General features: G+C 50.1%; 1 protein-coding gene across 3 annotated transcripts in view; it reads right to left on the reverse strand.

The window, feature by feature from the left end:
• LOC119971624 (proline-rich protein 5-like) overlaps positions 1-25,824 on the reverse strand; it is a 148,227-nt gene that overhangs the window by 85,618 nt on the left and 36,785 nt on the right. For all 3 annotated transcript variants that reach the window (XM_038807426.1, XM_038807424.1, XM_038807425.1), the window contains exon 2: positions 5,869-6,152. In XM_038807426.1, coding sequence (XP_038663354.1) covers positions 5,869-5,987 — 119 coding nt within the window. In that variant the 5' untranslated portion in view covers positions 5,988-6,152. The remainder of the gene's footprint in view (positions 1-5,868; positions 6,153-25,824) is intronic.

Raw genomic sequence — 25,824 nt, forward strand, 5'->3', positions numbered from 1 at the left:
GATAGCACCTTACAAACCTCTACCAACTAGAAGGTCAAGGCCATGAGACACATAGGAACACCACCATCTGCAAGTTCCTCTTCAACTCACATACCATCCTGACCCGGAAATATATCGCCGTACCTTCACTGTTGCTGGGTCAAAATCCTGGAACTCCTTTCTTAGCAGCTCTGTGGGTATACCTACACCACATGGATGCACAAAGTAGGAGTTCATGGTGTAGGAAGTAACATATTAGCATGGATAGGAGATTGACTGGCTGACAGAAAACAGGGAGAATGCAGAAATGGGTCTTTTTCTGGTGAGTAGAGTCCGCAGAGATATGTGCTGGGGCCTCAATCTTTTACAATTGATATCAACGACTTAGATGAGAGGAGCAAAGGAATGGTGGCTAAATTTGCATGTTGACACAAAGACAGGTAGGAGAGTATGTTGTGACGAGGACGTAGGGAGTCTGCAGATGAATATAGATAGGCTGAGTGAGAAAAAATTTGGCAGATGGAGGATAATGTGGGAAAATATAAAGTTTGCTTTGGTAGGAAGAATAGAAAAGCAGAGAATTACCTAAACTAAGAACGAGAATTCTGAGATGCAGAGGGAACAAAATGTTCTCCCGTGAGCTACAAAAAGTTAGTTTGCAGGTACAATGAGTAATTAAAAAGACGAATGGGATGCAATCCTTTATTATGAGAGAAATAGAACATAAATGTAAAAATCTTATGCTTTAGTTATGCACGGCATTGATTTTAAAAAATATATTTTTACTCGCGGCTTTGCAACAAAAATGTAAATATGCAGAATATCAAAAGAACAACAAAGAACATCACATCAAACCAACAAACAACCACAACACTCCAGTCCCCCAGTCACCAACTCCCAGCCATGCCCCGCCTTCTCCATATTAATCCCCGTACCCCCCCCCCCCCCCTTTGCTGACCCCTCAATCCTCCTCTTCTGGGTGAACCCATCTACCGACCCTCGCGAGTGAACTCGATCTTCTCCTACCTCAGGAATTCAGACAGGTCCCTCACCCACACTCCTGCCTTCGGCGGATCCGAGTCCCGTCAACATAACAATACATCGGCCTCTCTTCCCCCCCCCCCCACTGCACTCCCGGCTCAAATATCGTCACTTTCAGACTTGGGGCCACCCCCACACCCGGAACCTCAGACATAACGTCCGAGAATCCCTGCCAGAACTCTCTCAATCTTGGACACACCCAGAACATGTGGACGTGATTCGCAGGCCCCACCTCCCACACTTATCTTCCACCCCCTCAACATACTTGCTCATCCTCGCCCTTGTCATGTGGGCCCTAAGCACCACTTTAAGAGTTCGCAGAGATCTGTGCTGGGGCCTCAACCTTTTACAATTGATATCAACGACTTAGGTGAGAGGAGCAAAGGAATGGTGGCTAAATTTGCATGTTGACACATAGACAGGTAGGAGAGTATGTTGTGACGAGGACGTAGGGAGGCTGCAGATGAATATAGATAGGCTGAGTGAGAAAAAATTTGGCAGGTGGAGGATAATGTGGGGAAATATAAAGTTTGCTTTGGTAGGAAGAATAGAAACGCAGAGAATTACCTAAACGAAGAACTAGCCCCCAGCTCCTCTCCAAGCTCCTCCTCCAAGTGCTGCCTACACTGCCCCCACACCCTTAAAGCCGACACCACTACTGGACTAACGGAATACCTGGCCAGCGAGAACGGCAGAGGTGCCAACAACAAAGCCCTCAACCATCCCCCTCTACAATGTCACCTCAACCCGTCCCTAATCCGACCTCTCCTCCACGGTCCATTTCCTCACCATCGCAATGTTTGCAGCCCAATAATAATTGATCAAATTCGGCAACACCAGGACCTCGACGTCCTCGCCCCCGCTCCAGAAAAGCCCACTGCATCTGCGCGGCCTTCCCCACCCAACAAACCCAGAGATCAACCCATTGACTTTCCTGAAAAGCGACTTGGGGACAAAGACAGGAAGGTTCTGAAACACGAAAAACCTAGGCAGCACCATCATTTTCACTGTCTGCACCTGCCCCGCCAGTGACAACGGCAAAACAGCCCCTTCCTAAAATCCGCCTTCATCCACTTGACCAATCGGGCCAAGTTCAATCTATGCAGTTGGGCCCAGCTCCGTGCCACCTAGATAGCAAGGTATCTAAATCCTGTCCCCACCACCCTGAACGGCAGCTCCCAGAACCTCTTTCCTGCTCCCTGGCATTAATAGGGAACACCTCACTCTTTCCCATGTTCAATTTATGTCCCGAAAACCGGCCGAATTCCCCTAAAATCCCCATAAACCCCCCAATGCCACCCAATGGATCCAAAGTATATAATAACAGGTCATTCGTGTACAATGAAACCCTATGCTCGACACCCCCACTGCCCAATTCCTCTCCAATCCCTCAAAGCCCTAATCGCCACTGCCAATGGCTCTATTGCCAAGGTGAAAAGCAATGGGGAGAGCGGACACCCTTGTCTCATACCATGTATTGCAAGGTACCCCAAACACACTCAGTTTGTCCACACACTCGCTACCGGCGCCCTATACAGCAACCAGACCCAATCCACAAACCCCTGTCCGAACCCGAACCGCCCCAACACCTCACAAAATATGCCCACTCGACCCAATCAAAAGCCTTCTCCACATCCATCGCCACCACTATCTCCACCTCCTGACCCCTTAAGGGCATCATAATCACATTAAATAACCTCTGCACATTTGCCGACAACAGTCTTCCTTTCACAAAACCTGCCTGATCCTCCCCGAGCAACTCTGGCACACAGTTCTCAATCCACGAAGCACCTTTGCCAAAAGCTTGGCATCAACATTCAATAATGTTATTGGTCGATATGACCCACACTGCTCTGGGTCCTTATCCTTTTTTCGATTCAGGGAGATAGAGGCCTGCGATAACATAGGGGGTAGTTCATCCTCTCTCTTGCCTCATTATACGCCCTCACCAGCAGTGGCCCAGCTCTGTCCCAAACCTTTTCTGAAACTCGACAAGGAACCCGTCTGGGGCCTGGTCCTTCCGTACCTGCATCACCCCCATGCCGTCCATTACCTCTCACAGCCCAACTGGGGCCTCCAACCCCCACACCCGTCTCTCCTCCACCTTGGGAAACTCCAACCCATCCAGGAACCGCCTCATCCCCTCTTCCCCCCTTTGTGGCTCCAACTCATTGAGCCTCCTATAAAAGGCCTCAAATACCCCATTCACCCTCCCTGGGTCCATCACCATCTTACACCCCTCGATCTTCACTTTACCAATCTCCCTTGCCACTGCCTGCTTCCTCAACTGATGGGCCAGCATCCGACTCACCTTCTCCCTGTACTTGTAAATTGACCCCCAGACACTCCATAACTGCCCCACCACCTTCCCCGCAGACACTAACCCAAACTCTTATCTGCAGCCTCTGCCTCTCCTCCAGCTCCACCGAGTACCTCCTATCCATCCTCAGGATCAGATCGACTAGCCTTGCCCTCTCCACCCTCTCCTCATGCACCCAAATCGAAATAAAGTCTCCTCTAACTGCAGCCTTGAGTGTCTCCCACAATGTGGTGGCTGTGACCTCCCCTGTTTCATTTACCTCCACATAGCCCCGAATGGCAGCCCTCACCCACTCACACATCTTCTCATCCGCCAACAGCCCCACATTTAATCTTCACTGTGGCCGTTGGGTCTCCCCATGAACCACCCGCAAATCCACTCAGTGTGGCACATGGTCAGAGACCACGATCGCCGAATACCCCGAGTCGGCCACCCCGCCAACAGTATCTTGTCCTACAAAAAAGTCAATCCAGGAATATACCTGTCACACATGGGAGAAGTATGAAAACTCCTCCGCCCTCGGCCTCCCAAACCTCCATGGCTCCATGGGTCCCCCCCCCCCCCCCCCCCCACCCCCCCACCATATCCCTTCTTGGCCAGCCCCCAAACTGTGTCACACGTCCCTCCAAGCCCACCCTTGGATGTCTACTGCCATCTATCCCTTCCTAATTGTGCCACACCAACCACACCCTTGTCAACAACCCTGCTCTGCCTCGCCCATTATAAAATCTTTACCTTGTTCCAGAAGCAATGCAGCCATACCACCATTGCCCTCAGTGGCTCCCCTACCTGTGTCCTCCTCCTCAGCATCCTGTACACCTGGTCCACCTCCTGTGGCCGGTCAAATGCCCCCTCCCCCATCAACTGCTCCAACATCCTCGCCACACACTTGGCAGCTTCCGCTCCCTCGATGCCCTCAAGCATCCTGCTGATCCTCAGGTTCTGTCTCCTGGAGCTGTTCTTCAGGTCCTCTAACTTCTCTCTCAGCCTATTTTGACTGTCCAAGACCATCCCCAACTCCATCTCCACTGAGGCCATCCACTCCCCATGCTCCCCCGTCGCCTCCTCCCTTCTGAATCGCCAGGCCCTGAGCCTCCAACCTTTGCCCCACTTTCTCAATCGCTGCTCTGAGCTGCTCCACCACCTTAGCCATGTCCTCCGAGGCCTCCTTCCTCTGTTGCTGGAACTTATTACTTAAAAACTCCCCAGATGCTCAATTGACCACTGGGTGGGCTGCACTACTCCCTTGACCTCTGCCATCTTCACCCGTGTCGCACCACGAAAACTGGCCTACTCCAGCTGCTCTCTCTTTCTCGCGGCATCTCTCATCCTCTGGTCCATGCACCAGATTCACCAGAGGAGTATTACCTTCCCTGGGCACTCCCACACCTTTTGTACTCAAAGAAAAACCCATACAGGTGGGGAAGGACCAACAAAATTCACCTTGAGCGGGAGCCACCAAATGTGTGACCACTCACTCCATGGCCGGCACCAGAATTCCTATACAGGGCATTGATGAGACCACATCTCGAATAAGGTTTGCAGTTCTCTCCTTATTTAAGGAAATATTGTAAATACGATGGAGGCGGTCCAGAGGTTTACTAGATTGATGTCTGGAATGAATGGGTTGTATAATGAGGAGACATTGGAAAGGCTGGGCTTGTTTCCACTGGAGTTTAGATGAGTGGGGGGGTGACTTGATTGAAGTCTGAATGGCCTTGACAAGGTGGATATGGAAATTATGTTTCCTCTTGTGGTTGAGTACTGGACAAGGGGCCACTGTTTTAACATTAGAGGTCACTCTTTTAGGCGAGGGATTAGGAGAAATTATTTTTCTCTCGGAATGTTGTATGACTTTGGAACTCGCTGCCTCAGAAGGCAGTGGAGGCAGGGGTCACTGAATATTCTTTAGGTGGATTCTTGTCAGGCATGGGAGTCAAAGGTCATCAGGATTAGATGGGAATATGGAATTCAAAACTCAAACAGGTCAGCCATGATCTTATTAAATGGCAGAGCAGGCTTGAGTGGTCGACTACTTCTGCTTCTACTTTGTATGTATGTTCGTATGGACTGCACAGGGTCAAAAAGGCAGCACAACACCACCTTCTCAAGGGCAATTCAAAATGGATGATCAATGCTGGCCTAACCTGCAACGCCAACATCCTGTGATAGAATTTTAAAAGCCCCTCATTTCAGGTTTAAAGTTCCTCTGCTGTAACCTCTGCGAAATGGTATGGCCGCATCAACTATCCCTATTCAATCTCTGTGAGTGGTTGCCCATGTCGCGTGTGAAATTATGGGTGGTTTAGTGTTGCATACTCGTGTTCCCGATCAGGTGGGCTGATACTGATTCACTTAAGACATTTACATCTGCCGTAAGCTTAATTTAGAAATTGAAACTCAGGACTGTGAGGTTAAAGGACAAGGCGTGCCAACTCAGAATTTCACCCACTCGATTCTCAAGCACTTGATTAGAAATTGAATATTATTGCCACTTTTTCAGTTTAACCAGGCTAGTCTGCTCCTACCTGTTCCAGGCCCTGTTGGAGCCCAGCAGAGCAGCATGCCTGGCAGCTTGGAAGCAGGGTAGGTCACTGAGTACTGGCGAACTCAGGAAGCGAGGTCGGGGTCGGCGGAAAGAGCCCATCCTCCCGTGGGCGCAACCATGGGAGAGGAGCCCTGGATCTCTGCTGCTCCTTGAGGCTTTGGGGAGCTGTTGAGGTGGAGTGTCGCCTCCAGAGCTTTGGTTAATTTTAAGGAGTCCACATGGACTGAACTTCTGGTTCCTTCCGCCAATGGAGACAAAAGTGATCTGCAGGAAATCAATGAAAATAAATCATTGTTAGTTTGATGCCTTGTTGCTCTCATAGTGACAGAAATTACAATATTTCAACAAGAACTTTTTCTGCCTTCGCCCCTGCCATCCAGGGAACAGGCAACACCCAACTGCGGAGTGGGCACTCGTTAGTTTGTGAGCTACACCCCTCTTGGTTGTATGCTGCTTTCTGAATCAGAAGATAGTGGAGGTTCAAGTCTTACTGCAGAGACTTCAGCACATGGCCAAGGCTGACCTTCTAGTGCAGTACTGACAGAGCGCTTTACTGTCAGAGCTGCTACCTTACGGATCAGGCTTTAAACTGAGGCCTTTTTATAAAATTTGGAGTATCCAATTCTTCTTTTTTTCCAATTAAGGGACATTTTAGTGTGGCCAATCCACCTAGCCTGCACATCTTTGGCTTGTGGGGGGTGAGACCCATTTAAACACAGGGAGACTGTGCAAACTCCACACGGACAGTGACCCAGGGACGGGATCAAACCCGGGGCCTCAGCGTTGTGAGGCAGCAGTGCTAACCACTGTGCCACCGTGCCAGCCCAAAACTGAAGCCTGTTCTGCCCTATCAGGTGGACATAAAAGATCCCATGCCAGTATTTTGATGAAGTACGGGAGGGTTCTCTCTCCGGCGGACCTGGTCAATACTCAAACAAAAATGAAATAAATCAGATAATCGGCTCATTTATTTCAATTGTATGGGATAAATAATACCCAGGGAGGGGGTGGCGATGAAAAAAAATCGCTCCCCTGCCCCGGAAGCAAACGCGGCAAGCAGCCACCCTGCTCCACGTGACCCGTCCTGCAGTCATAACATGCTGCATGCATGTTCAATACAACCAGTGTAGGACTTCAGCCCCCTCACTGGGGAGGAAGTCCCACCCTCTGGCAGTGTAGCGAGTGTTTTAGTTGCCCCTGCCGGGACTGCGAGACGAGGAGGCGGAAGGCTCTTGGATCCCTGAAGCTGGCACGTTCGGGATCTTCGGTAGAGAGGGTTTCGGAATGGCAGGGTCATGGGGTTGGAGGTAGGAAGAAAGAGGGGGTGTTCCAACTCAGGGAGGCCATCCCTGATCTGCAAAGCCCAGGCCCCCGAGGATCAAAACCCTGCCCTTCCTTCCCACCCTTTGAAGAACATAGTTAAATAATCAGGCTGCCTGCTCTAGCCTGATTGCCCGTACCAGGAGTGGAGTGCCACAGGGATCAGTGCTGGGGCCACAATTATTCACAATATATGTTAATGACTTGGACGTAGGAAGTGAATATATTATTGCCAAGTTTGCAGATGGCACAGAAATATGTGGGAGGGCAAGTGGTGAGGATGACATAAAGGGTGGTATCTTACCAGAACATAGAACATACAGTGCAGAAGGAGGCCATTTGGTCCATCGAGTCTGCACCGACCCATTTAAGCCCTCATTCTACCCTATCCCGGTAACCCAATAACACCTCCTAACCTTTTTTGGCCACTTAGGGCAATTTATGATGGCCAATCCACCTAACCTATACATTTTTGAACTGTGGGAGGAAACCGGAGCACCCGGAGGAAACCCACGCAGACACGGGAGAACGTGCAAACTCCGCACAGACAGTGACCCAGCGGGCAATCAAACCTGGGACCCTGGCGCTGTGAAGCCACAGTGCTATCCGCTTGTGCTTCAAAGTGTTAATTTCAGTGAGAAAAAGGGTACATGTCTTGCCGATGTCATCGGCAGGACTTCGAACTGAATTTTGAGTCTCTTTGCCAAAAAAAGTGAGTGGACGTGGTTTATATCCTCTGGCAAAGCAGAGGGCCTCTTAGAGCATAGAATTGGCTCCAAACAGATCAGGGTATCTTCTTTAAAGTCTACTGGCTCCAGCCAACATCACAGAGATCTTGGGGGCTCCCCCCCTTGCCCCGACATTCATCGCTGGCTTCCCCGCTCTCAATATCCACACCAGCCCCTCCCCGCCCACCACACGTATATGTACCCCACCCCTGTGACATTATACAAATGTACAGCATTTGAAGAGTTAGTGTTATGTTAACATTTCCTGCACATGCTGTTAGATGGATTTGGCATGATAAATTGCCCATTGTGATCAAAAAGGTTAAGAGGGGTTATTAGGTTATGGGGATAGGGTTGAAGTGAGGGCTTAAGTGGGTAAGGTGCAGACTCGATGGGCCGAATGGCCTCCTTCTGCACTGTTTGTTCTATGTGCTATGTTAAGCCTTGCCACTAGAGGGAGCTAAGGGACAGTACTATAAATTTCACTGGCTTTTGGGCTTGGGGTGTGATTAAATTGGAGCTGAAGAAGACAAAATTCATAGTGTATTGCAGAGCTAGTTAAGATATAATAGTTATAGTTAGTAGATAGAAATAGTGTTAGTGAATTTAGTTTAATTTGTACATGTATGTTTGCTATTTAGAATTAGTGTCAAATTCAAATGTGATGTTAATAAAATTAGTTTCGTTCTTCAAAAGAGCTTTGTGTATCTTTGTGGTCACTACGCATTTCATCCTGGAAACCGCTCACAAAGATCACCATATGGTGCCAGGTCGTGTTATTCCAGAAAAGCAAGCAGTAAAAAAGAAGAAAGAAAATAAATCGGCGCATCGCTACACATCTCAAAATTTGCAAAGACAAAAGAAAAACCGAAACCAACGTGGATGCTGTGTAAAAGCCAGATAACTTCAAGATATCCGGTAAACCAGGTTTGAACTGGAAAAACTTCAAGTAGCAGTTTGAAGTCTTCCTCTCTGTCTCTGCGTTTGAATCAGCTCCTGATAGTAGAAAAATAGCTCTCTGACTAAATCCAGCAGGTCCGCAGGTATTTTAACTGTTTAACTTGTTTGATTTCTCAGGAAATGAAGTTACAAATAAGTATGAAAAAGTAATGGAAAAATTTGACTCCCATTGCAAAAAACAGGTCAATGAGGTGTATGTGAGATCCATGTTTAAAAAAAGGGTGCAGCTAAAAGGGGAATCATTTGACTCTTTTCTCATTGATTTGAGGCTCCGAGCGCAATCCTGCAATTTTTCCTCAATTACAGAATCAGTCTTGCATGACCAAATTGTGTTTGGCATATTTGAAGAGCAAATGCGGGAACATTTATTAAGAAAACCAAACTTAACTTTAGAAGAAACAATCAACCTCTGTAATGCAAGTGAGCAAGCCACCAATGAATATGCTGAATTCAGATCCCGTGAAAAAGGCTCGAACTTCAGCAAAGTGGTCGTCGCCATTGCCTCTGCGGCGCAGTTTAAAATAAATCGCGCTGCAGGAAGTAGCCATTTCGCACAGGCGCAGGTAAGAAAACACTGCAAAACGGATATTCGACGTTCTGCGCATGTGCAGGATCAGTTTGCACATGCGCACTTTGAAAAAGGACGTGAACCAGTGGTTGACTGATTGATGCACATGCTCACGAGAGGTTTACGTGTTATGTCACCAACGTAATGACATGTACACTCTGTGGACACTCCCACTTAAAGCAACAATGTCCTGCATTTGGAAAAAGATGTACAACATGTAACAAACTTAATCATTTTGGTACACAATGCCAATTTAACACATCAACACAGCAGAATAATTTTAAAAAGGCATTTCAACAGCATAAAATGCCAACAGTATACAAAACATGGAAGAAGAAGGAAAAAAAAATAAAATCAAAGATTGATCTCACTATGTCTCCTTCAATGGACAACTTCATAATAGAAGAATCACGAGAACAAATGGAAACGATACTGCTGATAAACCAATCAGACAACTATCCGATAGAAATAAAGGTTGGATAGAAACATTGATAATAAATGGATCAGAGGTACAGTTTAAATTGGACACTGGCGCATACACTAATCTGATAACAGAATCAGATTTGGACAAAGTAGAAATCCATCCAAAATATAAAAAGATACATTGTAGGTTAAAAGACCACAATGGTAATGAAATAGCAACAAATAGTTAAGAGTGGTGGCATTAAAATTCCACTTGATTTTGAAATTGTGGTGACACAAAATCCTCACTTATTGGAGTAGATGCATGTATCCAGCTAAACCCGATTCAGAAAATTCACACTGCCAAATCTTTCACTGATTCACTAAAAAACAACATTGAATCCATAATATATACACCAGAGAAAGAATTAGTACTTGCGGAATTGTTATCCAGAGCCACAATGCACGAGGATAACAAAGGTGTTGACGTTGCACTCAGTACTGAAGCACAAGTCGACTTCATCACAGGAGAGCTACCTGTCACAGATGCTAAACTACAAATAATCAAGGCAGAATCTCTGCGAGATACGACCCTTCAGCAAGTGATACAATATCTACGTACTGACTGGCCTAAAGGGAAACATGCAAACTTTTGCAACATCAGAGAAGACCTGACAACAATAGATGACTTTTTATTAAAAGGGGATCGCAATATAATTTCATCATGTCTTAGACAAGACATTCCCACACAAATGCACAAAGGACATCAAGGCATTGAGAAATGGAGAAGAAGAGCATGGCAATCGGTGTATTGGCCGGGAATCAATAAAGACATAGACAACTACATTCAACAGTGTCGGATATGCCAAATGCACCAACCAGTACAATGCAAGCAGACCTTGGAGGAAAGCGAACTAGTCACTCAACCATGGTCAAAAATCGCCATGGATATAATTTATTTTCAAGGCTGTGATTATTTGATAATCATTGACTATTACTCAAATTTTCCAGAGGTTATCAAACTAACTGACTCAACAACGCATTCAGTTGTCAGGGCAACGAAAACGCATTTGCCAGACATGGCATACCAGTTACTGTTGTCACAGACAATGGACCGTGCTTTAGCAGCCTGGAGTGGTTACAATTTGCTAACAAATATAACTTCACACATGTAACTTCTGGCCCACTATACCCGCAGGCAAGCGGGAAAGCGGAAAAAGGGGTGGGAATTGTGAAGCAGCTTTTCAAGAAAGCAATGGGTGACAAGAAGGACTTGGAGTTAGCACTGTTAGCATACAGGGCTGCACCATTGTCATCAGGATTATCTCCAACCCAACTATTGATGGGAGGAAAAATACGTACAACGTTACCAACTTTAATTGTTCCAAACAAAGATAAGCAAGTTGTGCATCAAAAAATGCAGCAACTGAAGAACAAGCAAAAGAAATATTATGACAAAAACTCCAAACCTCCACTCAGAGAAGGTAATATTTTACGCATTGTAATCCTGAAGATGGATGGATGGACATTGCAAAAGTACTCAATGAACTCACACCAAGATTATAAGTGATCAGAACAGAATCTGGAAAGATTTTCCGTAGAAATAGAAGAGATCTCTTGAAACTTGAACAACCTGTTACATTCACAGAATCCGCTTCAATGAGTCAACAACTCATATTTCCTACAAATGACTTTCCAAAAGCTATATTGTCAAATGTATTTGACAATTCAAATAACAATGTTGTAACATTAAGAAGGTCTACAAGATGAAGGAAACCTCCAAATAGGTTAAATCTGTAAATGTAACATTAGTTCTACATTGTTGACATACTGTATGACATTTTAAACAAGAAAATGCACAGCCATTCATCATTATATGAAAAAAATTGAACATTTTTTTCGCAAAGAAAGGGGGATGTGACATTATACAAATGTATAGCATGTGAAACGTTAATGTTATGTTAAGCTTAGAGGGAGCTAAGGGACAGTACTATAAATTGCACTGGCTCTTGGGCTTGGGGGGAGATTAGATTGAAGCTGAAAAAGCCAAGATTCATAGTGTATTGCAGAGCTAGTTAAGATATAATAGTTATAGTTGGTAGATAGAGGTAGTGTTGGTGAGTGTAGTTTAATTCTTACATGTATGTTTGCTATTTAGAATAAGAGTTCAATTCAAATTTGGTAGTGTTAATAAAGTTAGTTTAGTTCTTCAAAAGAGCTTTGTGATCACTACACCTTCCATGCTGGAATCCCCTCACAAAGATCACCACAACCCTCCCCCCCTCCCCCCTCCCCCCCTCCCCCCCCCCCTCCCCCTCCCCCCCCCCCCCCCCCAATGGAGCTCCCACTACATTCCTGACCCGGCACTGCCATGGCACATGTTGGCACTGCCAGGTTTGGCAACTTGGCAGAACTGTGCGAGACGTTTCTCTCTAGCCCCACCCTCTGGGGGAGGGGGCTATACCTACCTGTGCTCCCCAGAGGGATCTCCCTGACTGCCTTAGTTGGTTAAATGATACCAGCGTGAAGTCACACTGGCGATCAGTGAATATTGCGTGAGGGGTGAAGGTCTGGAGTGAGTGTTTGCTAATGACATGCTAATGTATTAAAATAAGGTTCCTGGGCTCCCATAGCACGGTTTGTACTACTCCACTGGAGGGGGGGGGGTGGTGAAAATTCCAATACCCAACATTTCACATGTGTGGAAAGCATGGGCTCAATATCACCCCCAAAGAGTCTGCAGAGGTATAGGCAGGTTAGGTGAGTGGGCAAACACTCAGCAGATGGACTATAATGTCGGAAAGTGTGAGGTTATGCGCTATGGTAGGAAGACTACAGGAGTTGAATATTATTTAAATGTAGAAAGACTGCAGAAAGCTGCAGCACGGAGGGATTTGGGGTTCTCATGCATAAATCACAAAACACTGGCATGCAAGTTCAGCAGGGAAGGCAAATGGAATGTTGGCCTTTATTTCAAGGGAATGAAGTATAAAAATAGGAAAGTCTTGTTAGAACTACACAAGGAACTAGTTAAACCACATGTGGAATACTGTGAACAGTTTTAGTCCCAGTATCTAAGGAGAGACATACTGGTATTGGAGGCTTTCCAGAGAAGGTTCATTAGGCTGATCCTGTGTATAGAGGGATTTTCTTCTGAGGAAAGGTTGAGTAGATTGGGCCTGTGCTCATTGGAGTTTAGAAGAATGAGAGGCGACCTTATTGAGATATATAGGATTCTCAAGTGGCTTGAGAGGTTGTTTTCCTCTTGTGCGAGAGTCTAGGACCAGAGGCGTGATCTCAGAGTAAGGGGTCATCCATTTAAGTCAGAGATGAGAAGCAATTTCTTCACTCAGAGGGTAGTGAATCTGTGGAATTCTTTACCGCAGAGAACTGCACAGACTGGCTCGTTAAGTATGTTCAAGGTTGAGACAGACAGATTTTTAATCCGTAATAGAATCAAAAGTGGAGTTGAGGATTATTACATCAAATCAGTCATGATCTCATTGAATAGCGGCGCATACTCGATGGGCCAAATGGCCTACTTCTGCTCCTACACCTTCTGCTCTTATGGTGAAATGTTTTATAGAGCGGACAGCGTCAATTGGCTTGGTAATAAGCCTAACTGACCACTGATTATCAATTTAAATAAGGTGGTCGGGCTGCTGGATTTTGTGAACCCCCATATTATGGGGCTGATTCTCAGGGGTGGGTGGGAAGGTGGTGGGGTGCATATCTGTCTTATTTTATGTTCCTACCCCCACAGAAACACGTTCAGTGGGGGCACATAAAATGCAATCCTCTTTGTGGGGGCTCGCATGCACATATTGGCTGCCACATTTCCTATGTTACAACAGCAACTACAGTTCAAAAGTATTTCACTGACTGTGAAGTCCTTTAGAAAGTCCTGAGGTTGCGGAAGGTGTGATATGTATTTTTAAAAAAGGCGTGCATTTAATATCACACTTTTCACAGCCCCGGCCCCCAGGACACCTCAAGCTGCTTTACAGTAAATGCATGTGTTTCATAGAATTGTTTTATTATTTACAAGACAGCAGAATGATGTTTTCACCTCCTTGGTGTAGATTTAAAAGAGAAGAATCCGCAATGCAGAAAGCTCTACCGACAAATCCTGCGCACATTGTCTAATCGGACAACTTTCCCAGCTCCTGTCACATAACCTCCTCTGGTTCCTAGTAGCCATGTGGGTGAAGGAACACCCAATTACACCAAACTACACAGATCAACAGATTCCAGCTTCAATGCTCAGTCTTTAAGTTAGCCGATCTCACCAAGGGCTGAACCTCGGGTGATACAATTGGCCCTCAGGTAAAACCAATTGGCCAACGGCTCCAACTGACTCCTACGGAAAATGATTAACGTTTGTATTTTGTTTCAATTTATTCGTTCATGGGATGTGGACATTGCTGACTGGGCCTGCATTTATTGCCCATTCGTAATTGCTATGAACTGAGGGAAATTAAGAGTCAACTACAGTGAAAGCAGACTGTACTTCGGGAAAAGTGGTCCAGATAGCGATAGTCCAGACCCTGAAATAGCGACTGTAACCGATTGTCGTAAAAATCCATCTGGTTCACTAATGTCCTTTAGGGAAGGAAATCTGCCATCCTTACTTGATCTGGCCTACATGTGACTCCAGACCCACAGCAATATGGTTAACTCTCAACCATCTGTTGAAATAGCCCAGCAATCCTTTCAGTCCAAGAATGAATTGGCTTGGGCAATAAATGCTGGCCTTGCCAGTGGCACCGACTTCCCAGGAAAGAATAAAGGGCAGGATTTTCCAGCCCCAACACTGCCTTGCATGACGTGGGCAGGGCGGGAAAATCCGGAGAGCCGTTAAAAGTCAACAGCTCTTCAGAGTTTCCTGCCATACCCACGGTGACAGCTGTCAGCGGTGGGATCAGAAATTCCCAGTGAATGTGCCTGGGATTCTAAAGGCCACTGACACTGCACCCGGCAAGGAGTCAATACCTTCAAAAAATAGCTGCTTTTGAGATGTCCTGAAGCCCCTACCTTTTTCAGAAGATGGCGAGAAAATTGGAAAACAGTCAACAAACAAAACGGCCAGTTTGTTTCAACACACAATGTACACTCTTCATACCTCTATCTTAAGAAGTTGAGTCATTTAATCTTGTCACTTTTCTTGCATCATGCTTTATGTGCAGTGTTTGGTGTTGCTGGTCTGTGCTTATTGAAGGGCACAGTCAGCATTGCCAACGTTATGGGAAACACTGATCTTCTCTCTGAGGTTAACCTGCAACAGCCTCCAAAATAACAGCCTTGTCCTCCTACCTGTACGCAACAAAGCCAGGCTGGCTGGGAGGCTGCTTATTCTGTTGCTGCTGTTTTCTTTTCACGGTACAGCACTGAGCAGCCTGGCCAGAAGCAACCTAATTTGCCTGAGCACCGACACAACACACAAAGGAATTTTTTTTGCCTATCAGACACTAGTGAACAGTGAGTTCACCCAAATAGCGAAACATGAGTGGAAGTGGAAGTGGGGGACGGGTCATGACAGTTGTAAACTGATAAAATTCAGGAACTCTTTAACTATTTAACCTGACTGAAAAACAGGCAGGGTCTGTGAGCATGTAGTTGTTTTTGTTTAAGGGCAAGTTGAATAAAATTGCTGACATCGACCATTTGTACTGCTCAGGAATTAATCCTTCTGCTGTAACTGATTCTAAAGTGATACACATGGGGAGAAAAAAATTGCTTTCAAATCCCATGTCCCTTAAAGTCCAGAAAGATATTCCAACCAGTGACACAGGCTAAAGTGACCCCTTGGTCTCATTCTGACCAGCAATTCATTCCCATTGATACGACAGTGACACATTGATTCTTTAAAAGTGCTGCGTCTGTTTAGCAAACATTACTATTTGTGTTTGGAGGGAAGATAAAAGAAAACAGAAGAGCCTTTGCATAATTCCTGTCACGATAGTGCACAAGAGTCACAATGGTTTGAAATCAACATGTACCGCATTTGCAAATAAATGAAAGAAGCCTTCATCAGAAAAAAACACTGGGCTTGATTCTCCGTTCCTGAGACTAAGTGTTGACACCAATGGAGCATGTGTGGACTTTCACAACAGAACATTTGGCGCCACACCAGCACCGATTCTGATACCACTAATGGGCTACCACCGGTGCCACGTGGAACACAATCAATTCTACTAAACAAGGTGCCGGTTTTACCGGATGCGTGATTGACACTCAGGAGGCTGACAAGCCGCAGCAGCACATAAATGATTCTCCGCCCACACACACCGTCCCAGCCAATAAGATGGCTGGAAGGAGAGCAGCGCCACGGTTCACCGACGCCGAGCTGGAGACTCACCTGGAGGCGGTGGAGAAGAGGCGGATTACCCTATACCCCAGCCCGGGAGGAAGGGCGGCAGGTGCTGCCTTCCACTATGCCTGGCCGTAGGTGGCAGACGCGATCAGCGCCGTTGGTAACATCGTCCGAACTGGCATCCAGTGCAGGAAAAAACTATACAACCTCCTCAGGTCGGCCAGGGTGAGTTGGCAGCACTGTGCCCTGGCACTAATCCCCCCCCCCCCCCCCCCCCCACACCTCCCACACACACCCATAACCTGCCCCCTCCTACCCCAGGGGAATGATCGGATCCCCACCCTGCCCCACATGCCAGCACCCACACCAGCTGCAATGGCCAGGGGCCCTGGCCACTGAGGCCACCAGGTACCCACACACTGGGCTGCATGCGTCGGACCGTCTAAAAGTGTTCTTGTATGTGTGTCCCCCACCCCTGGAGAACACCGCGCACAACCACCGGGAGCGGAGGGAAGACTGGGAGGGGACCACCAGACCTGAGGTCCTTCATCATGGCTGAGCAGAGGGCCCTGAACGTGGCCGGTGGCCCAGAGGAAAGGGAAGTCGCCGGGGTGGAGTGCGGCTACGGGCGAGCAAGTCAGATCCTGTTGAGTTGAGGTTCCCCATGACACGTGTGTCGAGACACATCCATCACCCCAGCCCGGCCACCCTATACCACCCTCACCCCCACACCATCCTCACCCCCATGCCACCCTCTCCCCCACACCATCCTCACCCTCACCAGCCTCACACACACACCACCCTCACCATCCTCACCCCCATGCCACCCTCTCCCCCACACCATCCTCATCCTCACCAGCCTCACACACACACCACCCTCACCCCCACACCATCCTCTCCCCACACCATCCTCACCCTCACTCCACCCTCATCCTATACCACCCTCACCCCCACCCCACCCTCATCCTACACAACACCCTCACCCCCACACCTCCCTCACCCCCACACCACCCTCACCCCCACCCGCACCCCACCCCAACACCACCCTCACCCCACACCACCCTCACCCCCACACCACCCGCACCCCCACCCGCACCCCACCCCAACACCACCCTCACCCCACACCACCCTCATCCTACACCAGCCTCACCCCCACATCACCCTCACTCTACCCTCCCCTACACCATCCACCCCCCACACCACCCTCACCCCACACCACCCTCACCCCCACTCCACCCTCATCCTACACCAGCCTCACACCCACACCACCCTCAACCCCACACCACCCTCAACCCCACACCACCCTCAACCCCACACCACCCTCAACCCCACACCACACCACCCTCACCCCACACCACCCTCACCCCACACCACCCTCACCCCACACCACCCTCACCTCACACCACCCTCACCCCCACAGCACCCTCACCACCCTCACCCCCATACCACCCGCACCTCACCCCAACACCACCCTCTTCCCCAACACCACCCTCACCCCAACACCACCCTCATGCCCACACCACCCTCACTCCACCCTCCCCTACACCATCCACCCCCCACACCACCCTCAACCCCACACCACCCTCAACCCCACACCACACCACCCTCACCCCACACCACCCTCACCCCACACCACCCTCACCCCACACCACCCTCACCTCACACCACCCTCACCCCCACAGCACCCTCACCACCCTCACCACCCTCACCCCCATACCACCCGCACCTCACCCCAACACCACCCTCTTCCCCAACACCACCCTCACCCCAACACCACCCTCACCCCCACCCCCACACCACCCTCTTCCCCAACACCACCCTCACCCCAACACCACCCTCACCCCCACACCACCCTCACCGCCACACCACCCTCATCCTACACCACCCTCACCCCCCTCACCACCCTCACCCCCACACCACCCTCACCCCCACACCACCCTCACCCCCACCCCCACACCACCCTCATCCCCACACCACCCTCATCCCCACACCACCCTCACCCCCACCCCCACACCACCCTCACCCCCACACCACCCTCACCCCCACACCACCCTCACCCCAACACCACCCTCACCACAACACCACCCTCATCCTACACCACCCTCACCCCCACCCCCACACCACCCTCAACCCAACACCGCCCTCATCCTACACCACCCTCACCCCAACACCACCCTCACCCGCACATCACCCTCATGCCCACACCACCCTCACTCCACCCTCCCCTACACCATCCACCCCCCACACCACCCTACACCACCCTCACCCCAACACCACCCTCACCACCCTCACCCCAACACCACCCTCATCCTACACCACCCTCACCCCCACACCACCCTCATCCCAACACCACCCTCATCCTACACTACCCTCATCCTACACCACCCTCACCCCCACACCACCCTCATCCTACACCACCCTCACCCCCACACCACCCTCAACCCAACACCACCCTCATCCTACACCACCCTCACCCCAACACCACCCTCACCCGCACATCACCCTCATGCCCACACCACCCTCACTCCACCCTCCCCTACACCATCCACCCCCCACACCACCCTCACCCTACACCACCCTCACCCCAACACCACCCTCACCTCACCCAACACCACCCTCACCTCACCCAACACCACCCTGATCCTAACACCACCCTCACTCCACTCTCCCCACGTCCACGTCCACCCACGTCCACCCGCACTCCCCCCGACCCGCAGTCTAATCATGCATGTCGCCGTGTGACTTGCAGGACCTGCCGGAGATGATGCGGGTCCATCCGGCGACCCCCGCCGGCAGCCAGTGCCAGAGCCGGTACTTCCCAAACGGTCGAGCACTGATGGGGAGAACAGACGGAACACCAGCCCTCTGCCCGGGACTCAGGACACCCTGAAGCTCGGGTCGGAGGATGACACTGATTTCCCGTCACAGCTGTCTCCTACACCCTCCATCATGCCAGAGACTATCACCTCGGTAAGGCATTATAGTGAAGAGGCTTCTGGGACACTCTCTTGTGCGCACCACACAGCTGATACGGTACAGCAGGTGGAGGTAGGCATACCGAAGGGGCCGGACGGTCAGAGGACAGGCCGACCCCAGGAACTAGCTGCTGTCCAGATGGGTCCTCGGCATCTGGAACATTCAGTCCCAACCACTGTGCAGATGCAGTCAGAGAGCCAGGGACCACATGAGGGGATGTCGGTGTGCATCCAGGACCCGCATGCACAGGTGGAGGTGCCCAACCGCTTGTAGGAGCAGGAGGTGGGGCCGACCGTGCGTGCCACCCAGGACAACACTGCACGTGTGGCATCCACAGTGGAGGCATTGGGGACGAGGGTTTTGGCTATCTTCTGGGCAGGCTGCATGGGCATCGATGTGGCGGGTCTCGGCGTTGGTCTGTGAACTCCGGATAGGCGTCATCAACCACGACCGCAGTGGCTAACTCCTATCGCCAGAAGCCACCCGCCAACCAGGGTCACGAACATGTCAGGAATCGTCGAGTGTGCCAGGATGAATGCGCTGTGCACATTCCCCAAGTATCGGGTGCAGATGCGCATGCTGTGTATCTGATGGTCACAAATCACCTGAATGTTTATCGAGTGGAACCCCTTTTGGTTTGTATAGACCGGCCAGCAGGTGCTCAAATAGGACATGCATCCCGTTGATCACCCGCTGGACCAGGGGCATCCCGGCGATGGCGGCGAACCCCGCCGCCTGGGCATCCTGGTGGTCTCGGTTCACATTGAAATGGATGTAATGTGCCAACCGGATACATAGGACCTCCATGACGGCACGGATGTACCTATGCACCGAGCTCCGCGAGATCCCGGACAGGTCCCCACTCGGAGCCTGGAAGGAGCCCATGGCGTAAAGGTTCAGGGCGACCGTCACCTTGACGGGCACTGGGAGCGGGTATCCACCCCCATTCCCTCACGGTGCCAGGTGCACCATTATTTGGTAGATATGCATAGAATTCATAGAATTTACAGTGCAGAAGGAGGCCATTCGGCCCATCGAGTCTGCACCGGATTTTAGAAAGAGCATCCTACCCAAACCCATACCTCCACCCTATCCCCATAACCCCGTAACCCCACCTAACACCAAGGACAACTTGGACACTAAGGGCAATTTAGCATGGCCAATCCACCTAACCTGCACATCTTTGGACTGTGGGAGGAAACCGGAGCACCCGGAGGAAACCCACGCAGACACGGGGAGAACGTGCAAACTCCGCACAGACAGTGACCCAAGCCGGGAATCGAACCTGGGACCCTGGAGCTGTGAAGCATTTGTGCTATCCACAATGCTACCATGCTGCCCTGGTCAGACTGTGGGACTGGTCAGACAGAGTCTTCGACACCATGCCCGGTCCGGCAGGTCCTCGAATGACAGGCATTGCCATTACACACAAGGCGTTTTTTGCACCTCCTCGGCCTGTTGAGCGGCCGGCTCTCCATCCTGGGCGGCTGCCTCCTGTTTTTCTGGGCAGGCTCCACTGCTGCACGCTCCACTGCTGCAGCTTCTTCCTCCCCGAGCAGCTCCAGCTCGTACAACCGCAGGGCATCCCCCAGGGCTGCAGCGACCAGCAGGGAGGCCACCATTGCTGGTTGAATGCCAATATCCATTTTCTGCAGGGGGTGAAAGCCGATATGTTAGCCGACATGTTAGCATGGTGCATACCGCCGTGCCCAACCAGGTCCACTGAGCTACACACTGTCCTCGGTTGGCACTTCAGGCTATGCCCCTGCATGTCCCCACTCCCATCCCCACACCCCTGGCCCTGTCGGTGCCCGGTATCATGGGGACACTGCCCCTGGCGTCCATCTATGCTGCCAGGGGTATCGTTGGCTGGCGCTGCCTTTGCAGAATGGCGGAGGACCCGGAGAATACCGGTTCGGGCCCGCTAATGATATGCAAACGGTGTTTACTGTATGTGTGTTCTGGACCGCAGTGACACCGCTGTCGAGGCGACGGAGAATTGCGATTTGGTGTGAAATCGGCTTCCTCCGTGATTTCGGCATCAGCCGATGGAGAATCCCGCCCCTGATCTTCTTACTCCCAGTGAATTTTACAATGGGTTTTCGGGAGTGATTCCTAAACAGGGTTCAAAATCTACAGTATATCTATTGCCTCTGAGAGAAAGGCACAAATTTCCTGCAGGCTATGAAAATATCATCATACCAACAGACAGCAAAATACCCACAGGCATCGTCACATTATTAACTGCTGAGTTAGAAAAAGACGATCTGGAATCCCAGCTTTTCCACTTGTCCCACCAAATGTGCAAATGGTTTTCATATGGAGCTGAGGTTGTGGAAACAGATGCAAATGTAGGATTAGTTCATGTTTCACTACTGTGAGATATGGGAAAAATAAACTTAATCAGACCATATGTCACCTAATTAAAATCACCAACGTTTAATATAAATGCTCCATGTAGTCACATGAAGATATCTGTAAAAAGAAACCTTCCCCTCTTTTTTTGGGTGTGCCTATGTACTGATGTATGTTTATATTCATTGGTGTGTGTATATATGTGCTGACGGCATTTGCATGTATAGATGTGTTTGTGTGTATATTTAGATGTGTTTTTGCGTGTACAGATTTGTGTATCGGTGTGTGTATGAATGTATTTGTGCATGCATGGATGTGTTTGTGTGTATGCATATATATATATAAATGTGTTTATGCTTTTATAGATTTGTGTGTGTTATTGTGTTACGATCAACATTGAGACCGATCTTTAAAATTAGATTTGAGCTCTAGTGACATGGCAAAAATCAACATTTTGAAACTTTACTGTAACAAATGACTAAAAGCACTATTGACTAAACACTACTTTATTTTTGTAGGCAACTTATTCTTTAAACTGAAGAGAGTTATATCCCCCTTTTATATTGATCACACATCATACTCTCCACGGAACTCCAGTCCTTGTAGTAAACAGTTTATAGTTGCTCCCAACTCTCAATGGATTCTCATATCCCCATTTCACCAAGTAGTGACTTTGAGTGACTGTATCGAGGCACTTTCAATAAATGTTGGAGAGTTTCTGCTGTCCATCACCAGCAGTAAAGCCGATTCTGATGATTCTTCTTTCCCCTAACCATACCAGGACAAATCTCCTGGAATCGTTCCACTTGTAGAGAAGCCTTTAACCTGATCTCAAAAATGGCTTCCTCTGCCCCTCCACCCATGGCAACATGAAACAAATTAATCTCACACCCAGGTAGAAATGCTAAATAGCTGTTCTTGACTCCAACTCTCTTTCACCTTTTAAATAAATGGTAAAGTTGCAGCAGAACTGCTTACAATCCAATACCTTTCTGGGTCTTCAGGAGACTACCCATTGTGAATTCAGAGATTGATGCCAATGTGTCCAGGCATAAAAACTCTGCACATTCTACCCAGTAAAACAATTTAAGCCTTCCTTTTTAAAAAAAATATATCTTTATTGGCATTTTTCAAAGTTATGTGCATTTGCCGTTCATTTTCATTTATTATACAATGTAAAAAAGGATTTGCCCTACTTTTCTTTATTTACATACTGTTGCCGCCTAGCTCGGCGTGTCCTCCCCACCCCAGCCCCCCTTTCCCTAACCCCTCCCCCGCTCACCCCCCTGATCGATCCGGGAGTGTGCTCCCCTCTCTCCTTGTTCCCCCTTTTCTTTCCTCCATCTGTCGGCTTCCGCTGTGTTCTTTTGTGGATGGGTTGGGGGAGGGGGGGAGGGGGGGGGGGGTTTATCCGCCCTCCGCCCTCGTCTAGTGCTGTCTCACTTTGTCCGTCTCAGGTTCTCTGCCTCCCCCTCCCTGCGTTGTGCGTCCCTGACATTCCTCCTGGTCCTTCTTTCTTTTCCCTTTTTAATCCTTCCCGTTTCCCTTTTTACTGGCTGTTGCTGGTCTCAAACAGGTTTTGGAACAGGGAGACAAATTTCCCCCATACAGTAAATAAGCCTTCCTCCGACCCTCGGATGGCATATTTTATCTTCTCCAGATGGAGAAATTCCAAAAGGTCAGCGAGCCAGCGAGCTGATCGCCAGCCGAGCAGGATTCTCCGGCGTGCGATTAGGGAAGCGAAAGGTAAGGTGTCGGCCCTCTTCCCCATGTGTAGCTCTGGCTGCTCTGATGCCCTGAAGATTGCCACCATTGGGCATGGCTTCACCCTCACCCCCACAACCTTGGACATTGGCTCGGAGAAGGCTGTCCAGAACCCAGCAAGTTTGGGACAAGCCCAGAACTTGTGGGTGTGGCTGGCTGGGCCTCTCTGGCACCATTCACATTTGTCCTCCACCTCCGGGAAGAACCTGCTCATTTGAGTTCTGGTCAGGGTGCGCTCTGTGCACCACTTTGAACTCCATGTGGCTGAGCCTCGCGCAGGAGGAGGTGGAGTTGGCCCTGCTCAGTGGTTCGCTCCAGAGTCCCCACCCAACATCTGTCCCCAATCCATCCTCCCATTTCCATCTGGTCTCATCCAGTGGTGTTCAGGCTCTGTCCAGTAATTATCCACATATTTTCGCACAGAGTCCCCCCTCCTGACTGACCATGGTCGTCAAGTCCTCTAATAGTGTAGTCTCTGGGGCTCTGGGGTATCCTATGCTCTCTTTGTGGAGGAAATGTTTTATTTGCAAGTGTCTCATTTCCTGCCCTGTCGGCAATTCCCATTCTTCCGTTAGTTCGTTCAGTATCGCTAGTCTGTGCCCTATGTAAAAATCCCTCACTGTCAGCGTTCCCCATCCTGTCTCCATTTTTTAAAGCTTGCATCTAGCATGGCTGGTGGGAATCTGTGGTTACCGCAGTTGGGGCCATGGGAGACATCTTGGTCAGCCTGAAGTGTTGTCTTAGTTGGCCCCACGTTTTCAGTGTGGCTGCCACCATTGGGCTAGTTGTGTATTTCTTCGAGGGGGATGGGAGTGGTGCCGTAGCTAGGGCCCAGAGGGTCGTTCCCTTGCAGGAGGTTTCCTCCATCTGCACCCACTCCGGGTTGGGATCGTGCACCCATCCCCTCACTTTTTTCACTGTTGCTGCCCAGCAGGGCCGGCTCAAGGCACCGGCAACTCGGGCAGTCGCCCGGGGCGCCATGTGCTAGGGGGCGCCCGACTCGGGTCCCGCGCATGCGCAGTTGGGCCGGTGCCAACCAGCGCATGCGCGGTGGCCGCCCTCCCCCGCTGTGGCCGCCCTCCCCCGCTGTGGCCGCCCTCCCCCAGGGGAATGGGACAGTTCAGCGCCGACGTTTCAGCGCTGCCGTTTCAGCGCCTGGACGTTTCAGCATCAAAAATTTCAGCGCTGCCGTTTCAGCGCCAAAAATTTCAGCTGGCCAGCGCTCATTCATTCACAGGTCACTTTACAAGCGCAACGAGATTAACAGGGGAGCCAAAAAGCTGCAGTGCAAAGGTGGTGACACAGGTATACTTAGTTATTTGGCCTTTTTTTGGAGTTTTATTACTGTGTGCTAAGTGGTGTGCAGAACCCAGATACAGAAGCCTCACCCCCAAGGTCTGCTTAAATGTCATGTCTGAAGCTTTTAAAATTTGCTTATCTTTAAACATGGGGATAAAAATCCCATGCTCTTTAAACATAGGGGAGAAAAAGCTGAAACTGTCAGTGAGAGTTTTGAAAAACCCTCCGTTGAACTACATGTCATCTGGTGTAGGTTAGAAAACAATTTATCATCTGCTCATGCGGTTTCAATAATCAATTATCACTCCCCCCAAGGACTATTATTATGACTGCATCCCGCTCCTTTCATTCTTTTCGTCTCTCTTAAGGGTGTTATTTCTCATCATGGTGCACTCTGTTGGTCGGGTTAGTTTCCCGGGGTCCCCCTGGCTGGGGCTGGAGTGATTATCCTTTTCCTCTTAATATGAATGGGGACAGTACATTTTCCCTGCTGGGACGGGAGAGGTTTGGATTTGGATGGGGTGCAGGTCCAATGATATGGCCAGTATCCTGTTGCCCCTGGGTACTTGGGATGTTCCTTCTGGAGGATGCTTATCCAAGGTCTTGTTTTTCCTGCTGTATGATTTTTTTTTCTGGTGCTGAAATGTCCCGGCGCTGAAACGAACCGCACCCCTCCCCCAGGGTGCCCCCCCCCCCCCGTCCGCCCCCCCGCCCCCCACTCCCAGCCCCCGCCCCCCCCCCCATCCCAGCCCCCCGCCCCCCCCCTCCCCTCCCAGCCCCCCCCCCCCCCCCCCCTCCCAGCCCCCGCCCCCCCCCCCAGCCCCCGCCCCCCCCCCCTCCCAGCCCCCGCCCCCCCGCCCCCCCCCCCCCCTCCCAGGCCCCCCCCCTCCCAGGCCCCTCCCCCCCTCCCAGGCCCCGCCCCCTCCCAGGCCCCGCCCCCTCCCAGGCCCCGCCCCCCTCCCAGGCCCCGTCCCCCTCCCAGGCCCCGCCCCCTCCCAGGCCCCGCCCCCCACTCCCAGGCCCCGCCCCCCCTCCCCAAGGGCGCCGAAGTTCAGCTTGCCCGGGGCGCCAGCAACCCTTGGGCCGGCGCTGCTGCCCAGTGGTAACATTATATGTTTGGTAGTGGCAGACCTCCCTTGATTTTCCTCCTTTGCTTTGTTGATTTGGGGACTCTTGGGTTCTTGCTCACCCCCACCCCCATCCCCATCCCCCCCACACACACACACACAAATGCCATAATTAAGCTAGCTA

Source organism: Scyliorhinus canicula, chromosome 9, assembly GCF_902713615.1.
Source record: "Scyliorhinus canicula chromosome 9, sScyCan1.1, whole genome shotgun sequence".
Classification (NCBI taxonomy): Eukaryota; Metazoa; Chordata; class Chondrichthyes; order Carcharhiniformes; family Scyliorhinidae; genus Scyliorhinus; species Scyliorhinus canicula.